The sequence below is a fragment of the Zonotrichia leucophrys genome, chromosome 3, assembly GCF_028769735.1.
Source record: "Zonotrichia leucophrys gambelii isolate GWCS_2022_RI chromosome 3, RI_Zleu_2.0, whole genome shotgun sequence".
In the NCBI taxonomy this organism is placed as follows: Eukaryota; Metazoa; Chordata; class Aves; order Passeriformes; family Passerellidae; genus Zonotrichia; species Zonotrichia leucophrys.
The window spans coordinates 67,636,596-67,657,914 of record NC_088172.1 but is presented as its reverse complement, the minus strand read 5'-3'; the positions used below and the strand labels follow the sequence as shown (position 1 = coordinate 67,657,914).

The 21,319-nt window shown below is 36.8% G+C and overlaps 1 protein-coding gene across 5 annotated transcripts in view; it reads right to left on the bottom strand.

Annotated features, from left to right (window-relative positions):
- The window catches only part of PDE10A (phosphodiesterase 10A), a 169,170-nt gene that overhangs the window by 57,634 nt on the left and 90,217 nt on the right, over nucleotides 1–21,319 (bottom strand). For all 5 annotated transcript variants that reach the window (XM_064708656.1, XM_064708652.1, XM_064708654.1 and 2 more), the window contains exon 3: nucleotides 10,463–10,491. In XM_064708656.1, the coding sequence (XP_064564726.1) occupies nucleotides 10,463–10,491 (29 nt within the window). The remainder of the gene's footprint in view (nucleotides 1–10,462; nucleotides 10,492–21,319) is intronic.

Sequence of the window (21,319 nt, the reverse complement as noted above, 5' to 3'; positions counted from 1 at the left end):
GAGGCATAGCACTCCACCCTCTGCTAATTAAACATTTGTTCAAAGCACATTGAGAACACCACTCAACAACTAATAATCACCTAAACTGAGCCAGGGTCATGAACAATGTCTAAAGAAAATGAGAGACATGACAATTATCAAGTAAGTAGACTGTCATCATTGAGTCAGAGATGACACAGACTCCAAAAACAGTCAGAAGAAGGCTAATTCATTTTGTTAGGAAATCCATTCCTTTTTATACTCTAGTTCGCTACAGGTACACCTGACTGGTTCTTTAATCAAAACACCATCCCCATTGGTTAATTAAGAAACCACCCATCTGTAAACAACCTTACGGGCAAAACAGCTTATCACAAAACACCTGCAGATTGTTCACAATTCTTTCTCTCCAGCTCTCTCAGACCAATTCATGGGAAAGCTTATCTAGCTTTCTCTCTCTCTGGCCAGACTGTTACATTCACAGTAGACCTCAACTCCCTCCTTTTAAGCTCCTAGTCCACCAGGAAAGGAAGCAAGCAAGTGCCTTAGCTAGCATCTTCCACCTCAGATTCGTGTGACAAATGACAGAACTGTGCCAAGCACCAGAGCCTTCAGATGGTGGTAGCTCAGGAAGCTCAGCCTTTCAAATACAGAAGCAATTAACATCAACCAAGTGAAGGACAAAAATCACAAGTCAAAATCATGCCAGCCGCTGTGGCTTCATAGGCATTTGTTTCAACTGATGATGGCAGACACAAATCAAATCTGCTGGCAGATTACAAATCAGTTAGGATATTTAGATGGGAGCCATGGGGTGCTGATTGCTGGTATGATGGAACAGCATGATATGGTTAAAATCTCACAGGAAAGGAGATGCAGCTTCCCTTCAGGGGCCCAGCTGCATTTGTTTATCCGTTTCCCAAGTTCTGAAGGGCTGTTAAAAACAGCACTAAATGTGTATGTGTAGCATGACAGCATCACAAACAATAATTTCACAGGAAGCAATACTTGGCACTAAGTAAAGATTCATTACCCTGCCCAAAACTGGTAATGTGGAAACTGAATAAAGTAATATGGTCAATTACTTACTGAACTCCATGATGCAGTAAATTACATTGCTTAAACTAAAAATTAAGCTGGTGATATTTAGACAAATTAATGTTGCTTGAAAGACCAAGGCTTACTCTTCTGCTCATTCATACTTCAGAGCCAAGTTTAATATAGATCAGACTAATATAAACTACAATGGAAAATACCATAAATGTTCAGAGTATCACAGTCTAGCCCACTACCACTCCAACGTTTATGTGCATATGTGTAACTGCTCAATATGTTCTCTGCCTGTAAATGTGGGTAAACCTCCACATGTGACACTTACTGATGGATTAAGCACCTAACTTACACAATATATTTCATTATATGACTTTTACTCCCCCTCTTATTTTCATGCATGCAACACTATGTCAGGAATACAGAGCATGTAAAGATTTATATTGAGGATGTATGTTGATGTTTCATGTCAAAAAACTCCAAAAAGCTACAGAAACAAGAAAAAAAATTATAAGTGTTTGCTGGATATCAATTCTCAGTTTCTTTAAATTCAGCAGATCTTAATCTTGACTTTAAAATTGTTCCTGAGAATATACAATCTTTGCCATGACCTCTTCTTAATCTATTAATCTACTGCTCCACATGGACATATTAGAACATTTAAGTCCTAGGCTGTCCAAATATTCTCAACGTGGATCAAACCTGACACTTCATAATTCCTTCTGTAAAATGATGCAATGGTTATGCATTTTGACAGCAATGTAAGGTCACACTGCATAAATGCATAAACTACTGCAGGTCTTGAGTTTACAATACAGCATGCCACCGCCAATATTAGCACCATATGGCAGCTGGCAAGCTTCCACTGCCTGCCCTCTGTTGTGTCCCACATTAGTCCTGTATGATTATTATTCAAAGGGAGAAAACAATAGCATAGTTTCATGCAAGTGGAGCTTTTATACTTACAATCTGTAGCCATAAGTAGCCGTAAAGCAGGAAAATGGTGAACAAGAGTCTACACTATTCAGACATGCTAACCCCAGTCTGCAAAAGTATGTGTAGCCACATACCCTAAAGCGACAACAGCTAATCAAGCACATATGCACTTTATCACGTGGAAAAATGCCTTCTCAGAACTTGGAAATGAATACGCATCTTTTCGCTTGTGACGCACAGTCAGGATTTAAATCAAATCCTCAAAGGTTAAAGCTAATACGTTAAGAGAACGCATCATCAAAATGAGCCATAGCAGAATAACTGCTTTCCCTCTAATCAAGCAGCAGTTCAACCTGCATAGTAATTACATAATAGCTGTGTGCCCTTTATCCTCACCTCTGCCACATGTGCTTGCAAACGTTTGGTAAGCAGGGCAAAGCCCTCGTGTCATGGAAGGGGCGGCAGCTGCGTAACGCCGGCCGCTGTTCCGTGGCACGCGTCTGGTACTGACCATCTGCACACACACAGCTGCCCAGATGCACAATTAAGTAACTCTTAGATCAATCATCAACAAAGATTCACTCCGTCACACTGCAAAATGGTTTTCCTTTCATTACAGTACAGTCAAACAGTTTTTTATTAGGTTCGAGGCATTTTAGATTGGATAACCATAATTACGTTTGGTTGAAAAGCCACAATGGTCTTTATGAAACCATGTATTTAAACACTAAGTCATCTGGAAACTCTGGTACAAGCACTACTCAGTGTGGTTGCTAACACAGACTTGTGCATATTTGGTGTAAAACTTATTTTGAGAAAGCAACTCATCAAAAAAATTCAATACACTTGGTGGAAAAGGAGTATTTATTACATATATACACTATTATATGTAGTAAGCAGCATTTCTTCATTTGAAATTTAAACATTATTAATGCTCATCAACTTTTTCCTTAATTCATTTTTCCCATTGCTGATTTCCTTCTATTTAAGATTCAGTGTCTATAAGGAAGTTGGTATGCTTACTGTAAAATTCTGAATTTCAATGACATTACATAAAATAATTCAGTTAGACTAAAAACTAGTTTAGCACTATCATACCAGCATAATATTTCTAGTAGCTGTGTATATTTTAAAGCTATGAAAATGGACTAACAATTAAGAAGGGAAATTGTGTTATAAATATTCAAAATAAATATCATAAATATAAAATAAGGTTGTTTTTACAGGATTTATGTAAAAATATGTATATGGTTCTTAGTCTTTACAACATTTCTGTGCAATAGAAGACAACAACCCATGACATGTAATTTCAGAATTGTTTTGTGCCTTAGAACTAAACAAGGAGGCTTGGAACATAAACACTGAAAAAAGGAGATACTGAAATAATGTAGAGTAAGATGAATTTTAAGTATTCATTCTAAACAATTCAGAGACATGGAGAAACTAATATTCAAGTAGACAATATAATATCTAAAGTTAAAAAAATGAAATTAAGATTATTTCCATGCTTTGATGCTCATAGTGCAGCTGTGCCACAGGCATTTTATCTTTTTCAGGAAAGAAAAAGTCCCTTTGCTGCAACAAAAAGCCTTCATTAATGCAGCAGTTGTATCCAATTGCAAGGCACTTCAGAGGGTGTCACGGGGGGCCACAACATGGACAGATGGAGGGGAACTTGAAAAAACAAAAAAACAACAAACCAAAGAGAAAGATCTCAAACAATATGACATTATTAAAAAAAAAAAAAAAAAGAAACCTCACCAAAACCACAAAAACACAAACAAACAAGCAAACCGCAAAACAGCAACAAAAACAGCCTCAAAAAACTAACAATACACTTTATGAGATCAAAATGATATTATTAGGAAAGAAAAAATGAACTCAACTGTCCAGGTAAGAAGAAATTCCTGGACCAGGAATAGAATCTTTTGGGGCAAACAGGGCTTCTTGTAAGGAACCTCAGTTCTTAAGCAGTGTGAAATCACTAAGAATAAAGGATGAACATAGGCCAGGGTCATTGTACATAGAGAATAGGTGTTTTTAACTCCTGGGTCTATCTGGTTACATCAGTTAGTATTTTAGATAACCAGCTTGTTCAAACCACCTAAATTAAACTGTCAATGGCAGCATCAAAACTCGTAGATAATGAATTCAAGTAATTCTGTGCAACATTTTACACAAAAGAATGTCCTTAGGCAGGGACTGGATTTCAACCCAAGGTTCTTCAGTCAGCTTTAAAACTGACAGCTCCTCTCTTCTCTATCAGCACACTACAGAATATAGGCCAGCTGCTGAACCAAAACCAACCAAAATCTCCTCATAAACTTCCAGCCAACACAAGTTTTCTTTCCTATAAAACTATAGTCCTGGCAACAGGAGTCATCAGGGAAGGAATTTAAAGATGAACTAAAAAAAGCCTCAAATTAAAAAAAAAAAAAGGAACACTTTTTGAAGTGTTAATGGTCTGAATTAACTTAACATTTGATTGAGATGCCAGTCTAAAATATTTCACACTAGGTATTTTCATACTTGACCAAATGTATAAAACAACATGTCTTACATAGCTAAGTTCTCCAGGCCATCGATACTTGCATTATAAAAACAATTTCCCAAAAGCAATACTTCTGTACTTCTCAAAAAAAAATTGTTGTCAAAAACGAAGTAAATAAACAACAATATTTTTCTGAAAGACATCAGCTTTTCCTTCTCTTGGGTAGCATTATGAAAAATCCCATATGCACAGTTACCATCCTGATTTAAGAGACACGCTCTATAAAATTTTCCAGTTGCATTCATAACTTATCTTCTGGAAAGATAATCAATACTCAATTACTTGCATATTTTCTAAAGAAATACTATATTTAAGAATTTTGGCACAATTACCTTATTTACCCACACACTATGTGGGTTTTTTTTAAACTGAAGAATATTCTTTTATGTTTCCCTTTTTCTTCTTCCTCACAAAGGAATGCATAACTAGAAAGGAACATACTGGTGACTAAACCCAGTCCCCTGAAGACAAAGGCAGCCCTGTAGGAGACATTTGGTTTAAAAGCACTTAAAATATTCATTACATGTGTCACTACACTTTATCGCAACAAGTATTCAGACATCTAGTGTAGAAACAAAGAAGGCCAGGCCTGTATCACAATAATCACCTACTTCTTTAAATGTAAGAACTTAGTTTAGTTATAGTAACGTTATCTGATGACCAGTGGGTATAAAGAAAGAAACGGCTGCAGGGGGAAAATAATATTAAAAAAATGTAAATCTATTTAATTAAATCAATAGTAAAATTTATTCAGGTCATTTTTAAGTGTAGTGAGATAGGTTGTGTACATTTTTGCAGTATGTTCATGTGTGCTGCTACCTTTTCTAGACCTTGTCTTTCACTGTCTGCTGTATTTTTGCATTGTTTATCTGCACTGACAGCTAGTTCCCATCTTGCATGGAAATTGGCATTTGTTATTTTGGGGCATAGATAACCACAAGATAACTACATTCAAATAACACTGTAAACATATATAAACTGGATATGTGAAGCAACAAAAATATGGATCTGCACTTCATTTTAAAAAATAATTTAAAAACACAAACTCCCCCGCCCCCCCCCCCCTTACAAAAGGCTAATCAAACTGCTTGTTTCAAAGTGGAAATGCTGAGCCAAAGGATGTGAAATCCTCAAATCCTCTGACTGAAGAAAGTGGTGAACAAACTTACAGCGCAGAGATGGCTTTCAGAGGAGCAATGAGCTTGGAGAGGAAACTCAAAAACAGAAAAAAAATCAGAAGAGGTAACTGGGCTTGGCTGACATAACCAGTTTTCTTTAAACTTGGACACTGGAAAGCCAGCAACTATAAAGTGCAGTCTTAGCTGAGGTGATTAATTTTAATGGTTGTACATAGCCTCAGAGAAAACTGCTCCTACACGCATTTGTCTGACGTCTATTCTTCTTGTTTTGACTGGAGAGGACATGGGTTAGAACTTGCATGGTAAATAAAGTTTAGCATTGCAGTACCATACGCAGGTATTTGCGAATTCTTTTCTTCACTCATGAAACAGCTTCATGACAAAATGAAAGGGAAAATACGAGATGACATTTGGCAGCACAGGCCCTATTATGATGCAAACCAGCTTTCTTACTCTACACAGAAAGAACTCACTACTTTTGAAGGCACACATTTCCCAGCCTTTTTATCTAGCTGATTTCCAAGCCTCAGAGAGATGGTGAACACCTCTCCTAAAAGAAGCTTCTTGCCCCGCTCACTGACGGCCATCCTAATCTTCCCATCAGCGCCTTCCTTGTTACCAAATGGCAACACTGAAATAAATTGCTCCACAATAGAAAAAATACATCATAAAAAGCAAAGGCCTCACTTATGAGAACATTATGATTACACAGAAGTAACCATATAATCTGTTATTAACTGTAAGGCTCATAAAGCTTCATGAATATCTCAATTATATCACCACTCCAGATTATATAATAAAACAGCATAATGAGCTTCAGTTTAACTTGACAAGGCTGAATACTGCTCCTCTTTTTAAAATGCTTTTTATAAAATGACATTCCCTCCTAATACTTGACTTGCAAGCACTCTAAAGACACCATGTACAACATTAAAAATAAACTTCTTCATTTTCCTACCACTGTTGCTTATCACTACCACAGTATTCACAAGGTTTTCTTTTTAAAGACATCGGCTTATACAAGCATCTTCTCGTGACAATAGGTGCAATGCCATTTGCAACACTTCTAAAGGCTAAATATATATTTTTATATATTTTTATATTTGTTCTAGTTCCCCTAACTTTTTTATTAATCTGTTCTCAGTTCTGGGACAACGTGAAAATATTTAAATCCTATCTTTAATAAGATACTACAAGGAATGAGCTTGATTTGCCAATGGGTCATGGAGAGCCCAAACCTTTATTATCAGTCACACAGTGAAGATACATACAATTACTGCAACTATTTACTGAAAACACACTTGCTAATTCTGTGACTGGCAGTAACATACTGTGCTGGGTGCTGGCTGGTGCCAAGGCAGCTGCCAAAAAGCTGCAAGTCCAAAAAGGGGAAAGGAGAGGATTAAACTATCATTCCTGTTTCCAAGAATAAAGTACTCTAAATGAGCAAGTCACTTGCTAGGTAATAATTTTCTGGTGTTTATATGGTAAACTTCTGTAAAGTGAATTGCTGTTGGCATTGCCAGAGTTTACAAAGCAAAGGTACTTGCCAAAAGGAAACTTCACTGGAAGTATTGTTCAAGTAAACATGGAATGGAAAGTTATTAAGCAAAATGAACAGCTAATTTTACCGTGATCATATCAGGAACATTGAGTGTTTTCACTTAAACTTTAGAACCTGAGGTACAAAAGAGCACACAGTGATCACGGGGAACTTAGCAGCACGTAGAACAGAATCCTGGCTATAGTTCATGAAGGAATGGGGTTATTTTTGCCAACTGAAAAGAATAACATGTCTCCAAAGCACACTGTTTTCACTAATGTTGTCAGAGAACTACATCTTTAATCTAGATCTGCATGAATACACGTGCACTTAGTGCTCAAACTCACACTCCTCTCTTTTTGTTTCTTTTGTAGGAAAATAGCAAAGTATTCAATTAAAGTTTTCTTCATCCAAGTAGCTCAATAGTTGGTTTTCTTTTTGAAATCCCTCTGCCCAGAAAACCACTTGTGCAGCTAGGATGGATGGGATCAGCCAACACACATCTGCACAAGAAGTGAGCAGAAGAAACTCAGCATTTCCAAGGATGTTCCCAATACTACATCATGCAAAAAGGAGATTCTGTCCCCAGTTACATATATTTCATAAACACTGGAAACTAGTATTCAGAAAAAAGTTCACAGGTTCATTGGTCACAGATGCTCATGAGGTATTTTGTAACCAGAGCTGCTCTTATGCCAAAAGCTGTCCACAGGAATCAGGAAATCATTCCCCTCCACCACCATTCAGATCCTATATCAGGCCAAACAAGGACATCTTCCCAAATAATTACTGAACACCAAAGTATTGACAAAATTGTCATTAGTAGACCAGAATTAAAAATAATAAATTTTGACTTGTTCTTTTTTTCTATTCTACAATTCTAAAAATTTAAATTATGTGGAAGTTTTGTCCTGTTATCTCCTACTTTCTCTTCTCCCCGTCTTTCAAAAACTTGAATTGCCAACAGCCAAGTTTGCCGCTTCATTTTAATTTTCTACTAAGAAGCTAAAAATAATATATTCAAGATGGAGTTCCTATTCAACAGGATTTCAAAACTTACATTTCAAAATTTCTTAAATTTTCAGAAACTGTGACATGAAACCCTTGAAAACACTAAAATTACCTTCCAACAATTTAAGATTTTAAGATTTTTTTAAAATATATTCCTGCCTCATTTTCTAGCTAACATGGTATTGCTAAAGCAATCGTTGATTTAGTTCTGCAATAAATTTCCTTTCACTAACCTTAATTTTTCCTTCCCTATGATACAAGCTGTTTCTTGCAGATGTTTTCAGGAATTAAAAATGTGACACTTAATGACTTCAAAACTCATAATTTTTCAGTCAGCGTGAACATGTCTTTTTGTCTGAAAAACAAAACTTTTTACAGAACTTTCCTAATTTAAATTCTAATTTATGTTCATATTTTAATTAAACTGGTATCAGTTTGAGCTGCTGAAGAATGAGGATGTATTACAATGGTCTACATTATTATATATGGCATTACTCAAAAATACAGCAAACAAATCAGCCTGCTAATTTGTAGCATGGTGCACTCCTGTGTACCTTCAAGTACTTTACTTTTAAAAAAGCTAAACCAAATAGTAGTGCAGCACAGTATACATACCAACTGCACAATGATTGATGGCTAAAAAACAAGGGAGAAAATGTTTACTTAAGAACATCTGAAGTATCATCTGCACCCTACTCATTCCAGGGCTTCAAGTGACAGCCCATCCATCTTTAGGAAATCCTAAGCCACAAGATATGACTTTGAGGGGCTGAGATGGCTGACACCAGTCCGAGAGACACAGGGAGTTACTGGCAAGGCAGACTTGGGGGTTCTGAACTTGTTTTCTTTGCCTTGAACAGCTCAGATGTGGTAACCAAGATATATTCTGCAATTCTGTTTTGCAGAGGTTTAGGTAAATGTTAATCTACTAAATTAATGACAATTAAAAGGAACTTTCCCACATACATAATTAGAGCTTCTGAGATTTTTAGGCAGATCTTTAGTTATTTTGAGATCAAAACAATATATAAAGATATACTAATAATAATTCCACATTACAACAAAAGGTGTTCACTGTCATAACAGTAGCATACCAAGGGTTGAACAAAAACCATGTTGAAAACTAATGAATTACTAAAGCACACTAATTTTCACTTAAACTCTCAACAGCCTTCTAAGTCCATGGCACATCATGTATATGGAAAACGTCTGCTCGAATGAACTCATTTTAGACAACACTAAATCTCTTTCTTGTAGACACATATGAGGTGAACTTCTGTTCCTCCTCATCCCAGCCCTCTGCTCACAGGGTTACAAAACTGAGATTTCCACTACCAGCCTTAGTTCTCCACTCCATCCACATTCTAGCATTTTCCAAAGGACTTCTACTGAGTGCAAGAGCATCCAGCCAGTTTTTGCAGTCTTGCAACTTGCCCTGTTTTTAATATATGTCTGACACTACTGTGCTCCTCCTGGGAACATGAAATAGTTTATGCAAGACATTCAAGAAGGAGACCAAAACAGGACTATGATTCCATCTTGGAAAGTCGTAAGGGCTCTCCCATCTTATGGGGTCCCTCAGGATGTCTGGACCCATGGGGAGCAACAGACTATCCTGAACTGAAATTTTCTCATTCACAGCAAAGGCACTCACTCCTAATAGATCCCTGTAATTAGTCCTCAGTTACTGACAGATATCCTGCAGGACACAGTGTCAATCAGATGTAAGGCTAGGGTTGGGAGTCTATTACTGAATGTGGTTTTTTAAGATTTTACACTACATTTCATGCAAACCACTGCAAAATATTTTGAATAAGAGAATTGAACTCATTGTATCATGCCACATCTCAAAAGGGAGTTATTAAATAGGGCATTTTTCTTTCCTTCCTATGCTTGCCACTTATTGAGGCAGTTACACTGATTAAATAGTCTGATGTTTGCTCAAAGTCCCATGAATTTCCTGGTTTCCATGAAGTACCTTTTTAAAACTGGATCATGAAAATAGCACTGGCAGAACTCTAAATGCAAAATATCCTTCAATTTATTTACAGCCAATCAAGTGTTCTTAATATTTATTTTCCTTATTAACTGTTCTCTAGACAGTCTGTACAGCATTTTTTCCTCTGGAGATCCACTATAACCAGAGAATAGAGATAAATCTTTAATGGAATAATCTTTCCATCTCTATGGAAAAATCATCTCAAGTGAACAGTGGGGCACGTGTTTTTAGAGGGGATAGAGAGCAGCACTTACCCTGCTGACTTCTTTAGGAGCCGTTTCATCTAAAAGGAAACAAACCAAACAATTAGGCACTCTGGGAAGTTTCCAGAATGAATGAAGAACAAGATAAAAAACTTCAAATGATTTTTGCACATTTGTACAAAACTTTCCTAATACGGTTTAATCAAGTGATTGAAATACCCTAAGATTGACTTTCATTTACAATCTTTTAAAAGCTTCTAAAGCTAAAAATCAACTAAAATTAGGATAAAATATTTAGGGATTCTGTCTTGACTTAATAAGAATACAACATTTCATACATTTCAGAATTCAGAGGGAAAACAATAAAAGCACTAAAGTCTACGTTTATATTCCAATTCAGTAAGGATATTATTAGTACTGCATGTTCTGAGAATTAAAGGCCTTTACTAACAAATATATGTCACCAACATCCTACAAGGAAGCTAGTGAGCAGACTTAGACCTAATATCAAAGTTCTAGTTCTAATAGCAAAGATGCTAGTCATGTTGACTTCTTTGGACGTGGAAAAAAAACTTTGTAGCCATAACTAAAGAAGAATGCCAGAATGAGGTCTGGCATAACATGCTAAAAGAAAATAGATTACAAGACTATATATACATACATACATATATATATATGTACACAAACTATAATGTTTTGTCCTTTCAAATGCAAACAGACTTTCATGCATTTTTAATAAGTTTAATACACATAAATAAACATAGGTACAATATCAGAGCTAAAACTTTGAGTAGTATTTCTGAAAATGCAGGGAGCGCAGCTATACAGCAAGAATACATCTGCCATAGGAGGAGTTTCCAACTTTCAGTTTAGCGACACCAAAAGTAGCTGAAAAACACCTTTTTGAACCACCAGTTGGTTAGCTGTTTCTGAAAACATGAAGACAACCATTTTTAACCTTTTATTTGCTCCAAGGAGTCAAATTACTATACTTTGGAAATTAAAATTCAGTCAGGAAATAGATTTAATCTCACAGAAAATACCATATGCTTGTATTTGTCCAAGGCTCTTCATATCTTGCCACTTAAGATGAACTTTTAAACAACAAAGGTAGAAACCCTCAGATCTTCTAGCAAACACATTTAATACACAATTTCTGAGGAAAGAATTCGCTACAGCAATACAGATTTCCCCTCAAAATTGAGTGGTGCCAAGGAAAATAATATATTTCACAACTGTGAGCAAATGAATATTAGTGTCCTCTTAATCCTAGTCAAATGATATGCCACTAATTCACATATGCAGAACACAGACTTAATTTGCCTATTTAAGGCAGTTCTGTTGCTTGCAGTGCAATGTGCAACACATGCTCTGCCACATTCAGTGATGTTATCTTCCTGAACCAGGCAAATCTTCATACCAGATACAAGAACAGCCAGAGCTACACTCAAAATGCCTCTCTCCTATTACCTGATTTCTGACACTGAGCAACAGGAAATGTGAGCAACAGAAAACAGAGGGATGACATGACACTTTCCTTGGGAGTGTACGCTCAGTTTTCAGTAACCGACTGATCAAACATTTCTTCAATCACTGGTGACACTTTTCTGTTTAAAGGATGGGGTTTTCTTCCTCACACTTTTGTGGGGTAGGAGGGGTGTTAGATTTTGTTTGGCTGGTTATTAAACCCTCGTCATCAGTCTTCAGCATTCTCAAAATGCTATGAGCTCCACAGTTCAAATACATAATACCAGAAAAACTATTTTATTTTGCATCTGCGCACTATGTATTTCATCGGATTCCCTCTATTCACCTTATTCATTGAGCCTGTGATTCTGAAGGCTCCATCTCTGAAGCACATTTAAAAAACATAAAATCTCATTTCATACATGGATTTCTATGCATGCATTTTTAAAAACAAAACAAAACAAAGGCCAATAAGTTGCAAGATGCTAAACCAGAGCAGTCACAAAGAAAATTTTAATGCAAAGAAAGTTTTCAACATCTCAGACATGAAATTTTGAGGTATTTACCATGAAAGCAATGATTTTAATGCCCAGTTAGTTTTATCACAGGAACTGTTCTGCAAAAATAATATCAACTTTCTCCCTGGTCGTACACTGTTCTTTTTTTCTGGTAGTTTTCTGGTGTAGTTAAATACTGTTGCTGGTACACTAATTTTGTTGATGACAGCAAACAAATGCTTAGGATTAATTCTGTTTGAGATCCCAGAGAGCTCTACAGTCACAGTTTCCTAAGGAATGTTTTCCCACACAGCAGATGTCTGATTGACCTAATAATTTTTCTTTTCAAAATTTGCTTTAGGCCTCAAATAATAAGACACAAGTTGCTCGCAATGTGATTAGAGCAGCATAGACATATTTGCTCATTTTTTTACCTTGAAAAGTGTCATACACCTATAGATCAATAGAAACTCCACATCAATTTGTGTAGGTTGGTTAAAGACTGATCTCACCACCCTGAAATAAAGGTTTACTTAATCTCTGCAGTAGAATGGCATCAGTCAGATGAAATTGGTCAGTCTATTTTAATTGCAATTTGCATCCTTATTTTAGACATCTTGAATCTGGCAGCTTCTGTCTCCACTGCATTTGTAGGATCTTTCAAAGATACCTCAGCTGAGAGTGGGTTTCCTAAAGCAGTAACTATCACACATATGCAACAGACATTTCAAGCCATCACTCAAAAACATTCTTGCTTAATGCAAAATCTCATTAAGGGCACCTGAACGCTACTCCTGATTTTCAAGAGGATTTGAAAATCTGGATTTACCTCACAATTCAGAAGCACTTGTTGTGTTACTTCACAGAAAACTGACTTAGTTTGTTTAAACGTAGGCCTAGACATTGTAAGGGCATTTTCATTAGATTGATCTCTGGTGGCACACTGTTTCTTTCCCTGAAGCAGGACAAAACATGAATTCTAGCTCTTTTGCATGAACAAGAAGATCTACACTGTTATTTTTAAGCTCCTGAAAAATGATGCTCCATTCTTCCTCTTCTTAAGTAACATGCAACAGACAATAAATAAGGCCTGAACCAAGACTTCACTGCAGATGGTAAGCAGAGAAACATATTGTCTGCCAGGTGTCCTAAAATTTTAATTCACTCCTTTGCACATAAGCAAACAGGGCACTACACACAATAGGATTCAGGAGACTGTGCACTTCATTAGATATACCTAAATCTGGTAAATTTGGGAGCTTATTATTTTCTATGGTCTTAGCCCACACTAAACTGATGAAGCAGTTGGAGCAATTTTGCAGGATGGCTTATTCTGGCTAGAAAACTTCCAAAAGACATCTTCTGAAAGTGTCACCAGTCCTTGTGAGAACAGGAAAGCATGAGCAAAATCCCAGGTTTTTTTCTATTACCAAAATTGCTTAGTACTTAAGCAATTAAGTACGAAGTACTTAATCACTTAGTACAAAACATACCGATGGATTGTAGCTCCACACCTATACATCCATGACCATAAAAATCCTCAACTCCAAAATGTATGTGGCACCTTCAACTAATCTAAGGAGGGCCTTTCCACATCTGCTAAAAGCTCCATAAAATTCAACAGAAGTCTCAAGTTTAATACACCTCAGCAAAAATCATGTTGGAACCTGGGCTCTGACCATCAGGAAGAAACTTAATAGTTTCCAGCAGTAAATATGCTCTACCAAGAAAGTGTATGATTGTGTTTTATGGTAATTAGCCGATGACTTCATATCCTATTCAACAGGGCTGTTGAATGACAAGAGTGTTAAACTGGTTAGTTCATCTATATTATCAGTCAGCAAGGTGCAATCACCATTGTTTATTACCAAATGCAGCCACAAGACAATGGGCTGAAGAGTATGTAAAGGAGTTCATTATTTTTTCATACTTACCCATTTACAGCTACACCTTTATGCTCATAATTACTGCTTTTCTCCTCTGACACATAATTCTGCCTGGCTTTCAGTCCACTAGCTGCACTGCAACTTTCTTTAAAATTGCTTACATGGCACGTTAGCATGTTTGGTGAAAGAAGACTCTCATCCAGTAGCAACACAATTTCAATGTATCTAGGAAAGAAGATTATCACTACTAATTTGTCTTCTCACTTTTGAATAGAGATGCCTCTTCACTCTTGAATATTTTTCAAATAGCAAATTCAAACTTCAAAATCGAAGTTTTATTGCATTCAGCAGGTGTTTTCAAAGAGAAGGAAAATATTACATTGCCGTTGGCTCAAATACTACTCAGACATATACCTTAAGCAATTGCATTAAAATCAATAGAACTGCTACAGCATGGATTGGAAAACAGAAATGCTTTCTTGTATTAAATGTCATGGCATTTCTGTAATATATAGTGATTCAGAGCTGAAAGAGATGATTAAAAGAGAACACTGCTCGAAGCAGGCCCTACGAAGCTCCAGCAACCTGAGAAAGCCCCATTGGATCTTGTCCACTGCAAGACATTTGGATATTTTAAAAACATGCACACCTTCTGGACCCTGCTGGGCCTCTGGAGTTTAGTTTGTTTATTCCTAGACCATGAACACCTGTTCCCAACTGATAAGATGCCTGGGGAACTTTAAGGAAAGGCACTGCCTCCTGCTTTCCCAACATCCATGTGCAGCCCACTCTGAGCCCAACAAGGCAAGGGATGGGATCACACAGCTCAGTGCCCTGAGGTTCCCCATCCCTGGCATGGAGCGAGGCTTCCAAGATTGTTGGCCCAAACAGATCAAGAAATTTCAGCAGATTGTCAGCTTCTGGAGCAGGAAATACTGCATATGGCTCAGTGACAGCAAGAGAACACAATAATCTTACACGTGTTTGGAAGAATGTAATATTTCACTTACCCTGGGGAGACAGAGAATCAGATACCAACATTTTTAGTGAACTTTTCACTTTTAATTATTTCTATTTTGTTTTCATCACTACCTTTTTGATCACTGTATTCTTGTCTCCCTTCCATGTAGGAACATAAAAGATGGTTTTTTGGGGAAAAACATGTCCATGTAATAAAACTGTAAGCTATTGAACTCTCAATAAGTTGTTTAAAATTTTCAGATTTCACTGTTTATCACTATAGAGAATCAAAAGTAGAACAGGAAGCTTTGCAACCTGCCTGATTTTTGTCTTTCTGCACCTCTGACTACATTGGAAAAAACTGTCATGTTACTGAACTTTGCAGTAACATCCTCAGAATTTGCAGATGTATCAAGACAGAGTAGTTTTCCTCTCTTTAGAACAGCTGACAAAAGAAACAAAAGAAAATGCCCCAGAGGAAAAGTTTGCTAACGTCAACAAGGGTAAGGGATCGTTAGAGCTTGAGAGGATAGGTTACCACGTGAGAGGGTGCAGTGATCCAGTGTGAAACATTTATGTCAGGGGAATCATTTCAATCCCTCTGAAGAAATCATACTGTAACTACAACACTGGTACATTTGGATAAGTGATGTATTTTATTTACTTTACTCCGGAGATTGAAAACCAAGAAACTGAAAAAATATTTAAATTAATCAAGCAAAAAACCTGAAGATGAAAAAGACAGATTAAAATTTACAAATTAAGCCTTTTTGCTTTTAGGACATTTCAGCTGATTTGTTAGTAATCATAATCAAGCTCTCAGTGACTGAGTTGAATATTACAGAATAATGATGTGAAGATAATTCATGACTTTAGAGTCTTTGAAAAATGACATGTTACACTAACACGATGAACAGATTGAAACCAAGAGAAGATTGAACTATTTACTACTTATCAGTACCACCACTGTGAGTAAAACATTTTGCTTGCAATGAGAAGACTGCTAAAAAATATATAAAATTATATCTTCAGTGTGTGGAAAGGAACAGAATATATAACTACAAAATTATAGACAGTTCTCCGTGAAAGATAATGACTGCACCTTATGAATTCCTGAAGTAGTCAGTTTTATTCTAAAAAGATTTTATAATGACAGATAATTATAGTTCACAGGAATGATACAAGAAAAAAATAATTTTAAAAATTATCTTTTTGGCTGCTCTACAACAACAACAAAAAAACCCAAGGTGTTGTGGATTTCAGTATTCTTCTACTGACATTTGAACAAAGGAAAAATTTACCTCTCTCTAATAGCAGGTGCAGTATTAAACATGCTAGGCCAGATTTAGAAAAGTTTCCAGGCAGGGATACATGCACTATGATTCAAAAAAAATCTCCAAAGCAGTGTGGTACCCAATTCCTTGAAATGAAAGGAAGTTAAATACCCCAATGATGAGTAGGTGTGTTGATTTACTCTGCCGATTCTCACTGCTCACGTGACAATGATCATGCACTAAGTTGTAGAAGCTCAGCCACTTGTGAAACCCTAAGATGATGTTAAGGTTATGTGAAGTAATTGAGGAAGGCTATTGACCAGTGAGCTTACTAAAAGACAAGATAAAAACGTGACGAATACCAGTTGTCCCTGGCTGAAAACAAGAGTGTTTCCAATGAAGCTCTGTTTATTTAGCTCTGACTGGTCTTGTGTACTCCTGGACATGCTGGAACAGCCAACATCAGACACTCCAACAACAGAACACATCACAAAGTCCCAGCACCTAGCGGTCCACATGCATCAGGAGATATTAAATGCCTTGGCACGTCAGCATCCAGATTATCCTTTGACCCAGACTGGTTCTCCAAGAGGAGGTTCCATAAAAATTTACAGGTAGAACTCAGTCCTCAGTGGACTGATGATTTCTGCATATGCCCACCAGCACATCCACGTGCTCCACTATGCCAACAAATGTACTGCATGCCAACTCTCAGTACAGAAACTTTGACACAGGCTTCAAACTGAGGGCTGGCTGTACTATCAGGCACTGATGACAGTCCTATCATAAGAATCTAGCTCCTTGAATCATTAAATCATAAGAAAGGGAGGTAAATCACAGTATCTCTGCAATTATGAACATGAGAAACACTTGGTGACAGAAATCATCCCTTCCTTAGGGGTTGCAAGGCAAATGTGACTCACACACACACAGAGAAGAGATTAAACTGGAAATTTCACGAGGAATTTGGAAAGGAAAAAAAAAAAAAAAGGGAAAAAAACCAAGCAATATCCAAAGGAAAAATGCAAATTCAGATCTACAAGCTTAGAGTAAATGAAGAACTGGATGTGTTCATGCAAGACAAAATTACTTTCATGTACATTTTTTATTTAACTAACAAAATCCAATGCAGATGGTAAATTAATTGAAATACTTAATAAGAAATCAGGAAATACATAAAGAAATCAGCTGGAAAGCTAATAAACTATATCTAACACAGCAGTAAGAGAAAGTGGAAGTACCACTTCTGTCGGTGGAATAAAGGGAACCAGAGCAAGCCGCACCTCTTCAGCACGGCTGTAGCTGCCGCCTGCTGGGATAAGGAGCTGTGTCTATCTCCCAGATTGTCAATCTAAGAGAACTACTAATGATCACACACTGAGAGCCAGCAACCAAGCGAGAAATCTATTCCTGCAAGTATGAAAAGGGTAATTCATAATCTAAGTCCCTTCTCACCATGCCTTCAAAATAGTTTTGAAACAGTCATGATTGAGGAATCGCAAAATTTGTCAGTTACAGCATCGTTCTTCCCAAATTCCTTCAGCAGGCCTGCCACAGAGCTCTGTCAACACCAACACGAGTTCCTTATGTAAGCAAGCGTCACACAACTACTTGGATGAGGAATTTGGAAAAACAAATCCCGTGATACAACTGCTTCTTAGACACTTCTTTATATACTACATCTACCTAGTTCAGAAACACCAGAGCTGTGTTAATTAACACATTTGGGTCTGACATCTACTCAGGCATACATACAAGGCCACCCAATTTTCACATGCAGCACTGACTCCCCCAGAAGCTGCCAGGGGACCTGACCATTTCTAGACATCAGGCCACTTGTTTTGACAACTAACTGCAGGAGTGAGATTACGTCACCAAACATTACACCAAAGGGAACAGCCTAATAACTACATAATACGCTGGCAGTTCAAAACACAAACATTAACATAATTAAATAAAGCAACACTGAAACCCCAAAGAAGACCAAAAGACTTTCAAAATAGTTTCAAAAGGAGGACGTGCAAGGAGAGAGGGACAAAGATGCCAGGAAGAGCAAGCAGCTTGGACAAAGACGTCAGATGCAACCAACAGTGATGACCTCTCTAGGATTATTTTACTTTCTGCCATGATGGAAAACGAGATTCAGAAAAAAAAAAAACAACAAACTTGCTGTTTACACAGATCAAAAAAACTCAAACTGCATCTAAAGAAAGCCAGACACATAAGTCACAAGGTAAGATTTGCACAAAAAAAATCCTTTTGTTTCCAATATTGTTCACTGCTACTGTTAATGAAAAAAGAATGCTGGAAACTTAAATCATAAGCTTTAAAAATACAGCTGTCAAGAAGAAAAAAAAAAAGGTAGTCGCTTCAGTGTGCTTTGCCATTTTCCATCAAGTGAACAGATGGCATTATTAAAATTCTAGTAGAGTGAAGTATTTATAAGTTCATTAGACAACACTAACTATACAAAAAAAGACAGCAATATTGCAAATAAAGCTGCTGGATTCAAAATAGCATAAAAGTATCAATAAGGGTTATAAAATCACATTTATGAGTTAGTATACAAAAACAATTATGCCAAATAAAACAAAAGCACAAAAGAAATGCAGAATAAAGCTCTATAAAACAATAATTTATTTTCCAGGGTCACTTCCAAGTTACTCCATGCATTCTGAGCCTGAATTCTATAAAAAGGACTTCAAGTTTGACAGTCTCTAAGACAGCTGAAAGGGAAAAAGCCTGTTACATTTGCTTTTCTTTAAATGCATATATAAAATTTATACTATGATGCACAATAAGTAAGAATAAAATGGCTCCAGAAGTAATGCACACAAAAATGTTATTCTCTGAGGTGATATTCTTAGGAAATGAACAAAAGGCCAGCCAAATTCATCTAGCACATAGGTCAATGCTTTTAAATGCTGTGCCACACTGGCTTATTTGATACCTGAGTTTCTTTACCCACACTTCTCTCCACTATTTTGAATTCTTAGCCTACACTGAATTCACTTTGGAATCACTCATTTGTAACTGATTGCCTTACTTTCTATTGTCTTTCCTCCAGACACAGCAATGTCTTGACTTGGTAAAGTGGTGTCTGCTAGGATTCTAATTAACTTGAATAAGATGCAAATTCCTGTCATCTTCAAAATGTGCCAAGATGGATTTACTATAAAAAGACATAGCTAACAAACTGAAAATTCAACTTTCACTCCAAATTAATATATACCAGCTCCCATATGTGCAGATTTATTCAAATGCACACCACTTCTCTCTGCAACTTTTATTAGTACAATCTGTGTTAATGTTTAACTCATTTAAGCACCCGTCCTCTCTGTGCTTATTTTACTCAGTCTAGCACGTCATTCTTGGAAAGTCCTTGCTTTGATACCTGCATAGAAAATGACTCAAAAAGGGACATGTACAATTTCAAAGCACAAATCTTTAGTAATAGACAAACATCGACAAAACACTGGATATGGTTTAGGTAATAGAATCACAGAATGGTTTGGTGAAAGGTGTCCCTGCCCACAGCAGAGGGCTTGGAATTAGATGATCTTTAAGGGTCCTTCTAAACCAAACCGTTCTGGGATTCTATTACCTAAACCATATCCAGTGTTTTGTCGATGTTTGTCTATTACTAAATCCGATCACACTGATGCCATCTCAGATCAGAATATCTGAAACTCTTTTCCAGAAGAGATTAAACTATCTAGAAAGGATTTTCAAGGTGCAGGTCCACACCAGCAGAAACCACTTTGAGCCTGAACTGCCACCTCTGTGCTCTCCCCACTGCCTTGAGGCAGTTTACAGCTGTGGCTGAGCCATAGATATAATCTACAATTACATAAGCAAAACGACCAGTGCATGGGAAAGGCTGGATATACACACCCAGGGATGGAAGCTGAGGGCAGACAGTGCAGGCTTAAATCAACCACAGAGTTATTTCCTGGGAACAAGACAGTTCTGGCCTGAGTGAGCATCACTTGGCCTGATAGGATTCATTGACATTCAGTGTCCTAATGACTGGGCTATTCAAGACCAACTAAAGGAGCCTGAGAATCCTAAGACTTTCAAGGAAGCATTGAAAGTTGTCGTTGCTAAGAGGATTGTTACTTAATTTTTTTAACATGACAAGTTCATTCATACATAATAGCTTAATATTTAATAAAACAAAATGCAGTTACAGCTTCCTTCAGGTTGGAAACATGGACACATCCTCTTTAGTAAAATGCAGTCGTTGCAGTGGTGTCCAGATTTAATGGGTTCTTCCAGTCAAAGAACATGATGATCCCCTCAACATTCATTTCTATTTATTAGTTTCCTTTTGCACAGGACTGGAATAAGTAAGAAACTCTAATATGTTTTAGGCACCTGTAGAGCACGCAGAGAAAGGTTTATGTAAGAATTCACACTATTCTCTTCAAATCTTGAAATACTTCTTAACAATCAAGACCAACACTGCTAAGCCATACCTCTGAGTATAATTTTTCTTTTGGTCCATCCTGCATCTAAATGATTTAGGATTGAATATTTAGATGATAATATTTTAGGAACAGGTAAAGAGGGAGGACATTAAGATTGAAAATTATCTTCAGCCTCCTAGTTTTGAATTATTTAGTCAAATCTCAAGTAGAAAACAAGCATGGAGAGAAATGTGCTTTGACAGCATGACAGATTCCCTAACCTTGTTCTAAAAGATGCCTGTGATTCCAGTAACTGATTTAGACAGTATTATTGACTTTAATACTTTCTTTTCCATTACAATTCCAGATATACTGGAAGAATCCAAACCTACTCCCTAATTTACTTTTTTTTTTC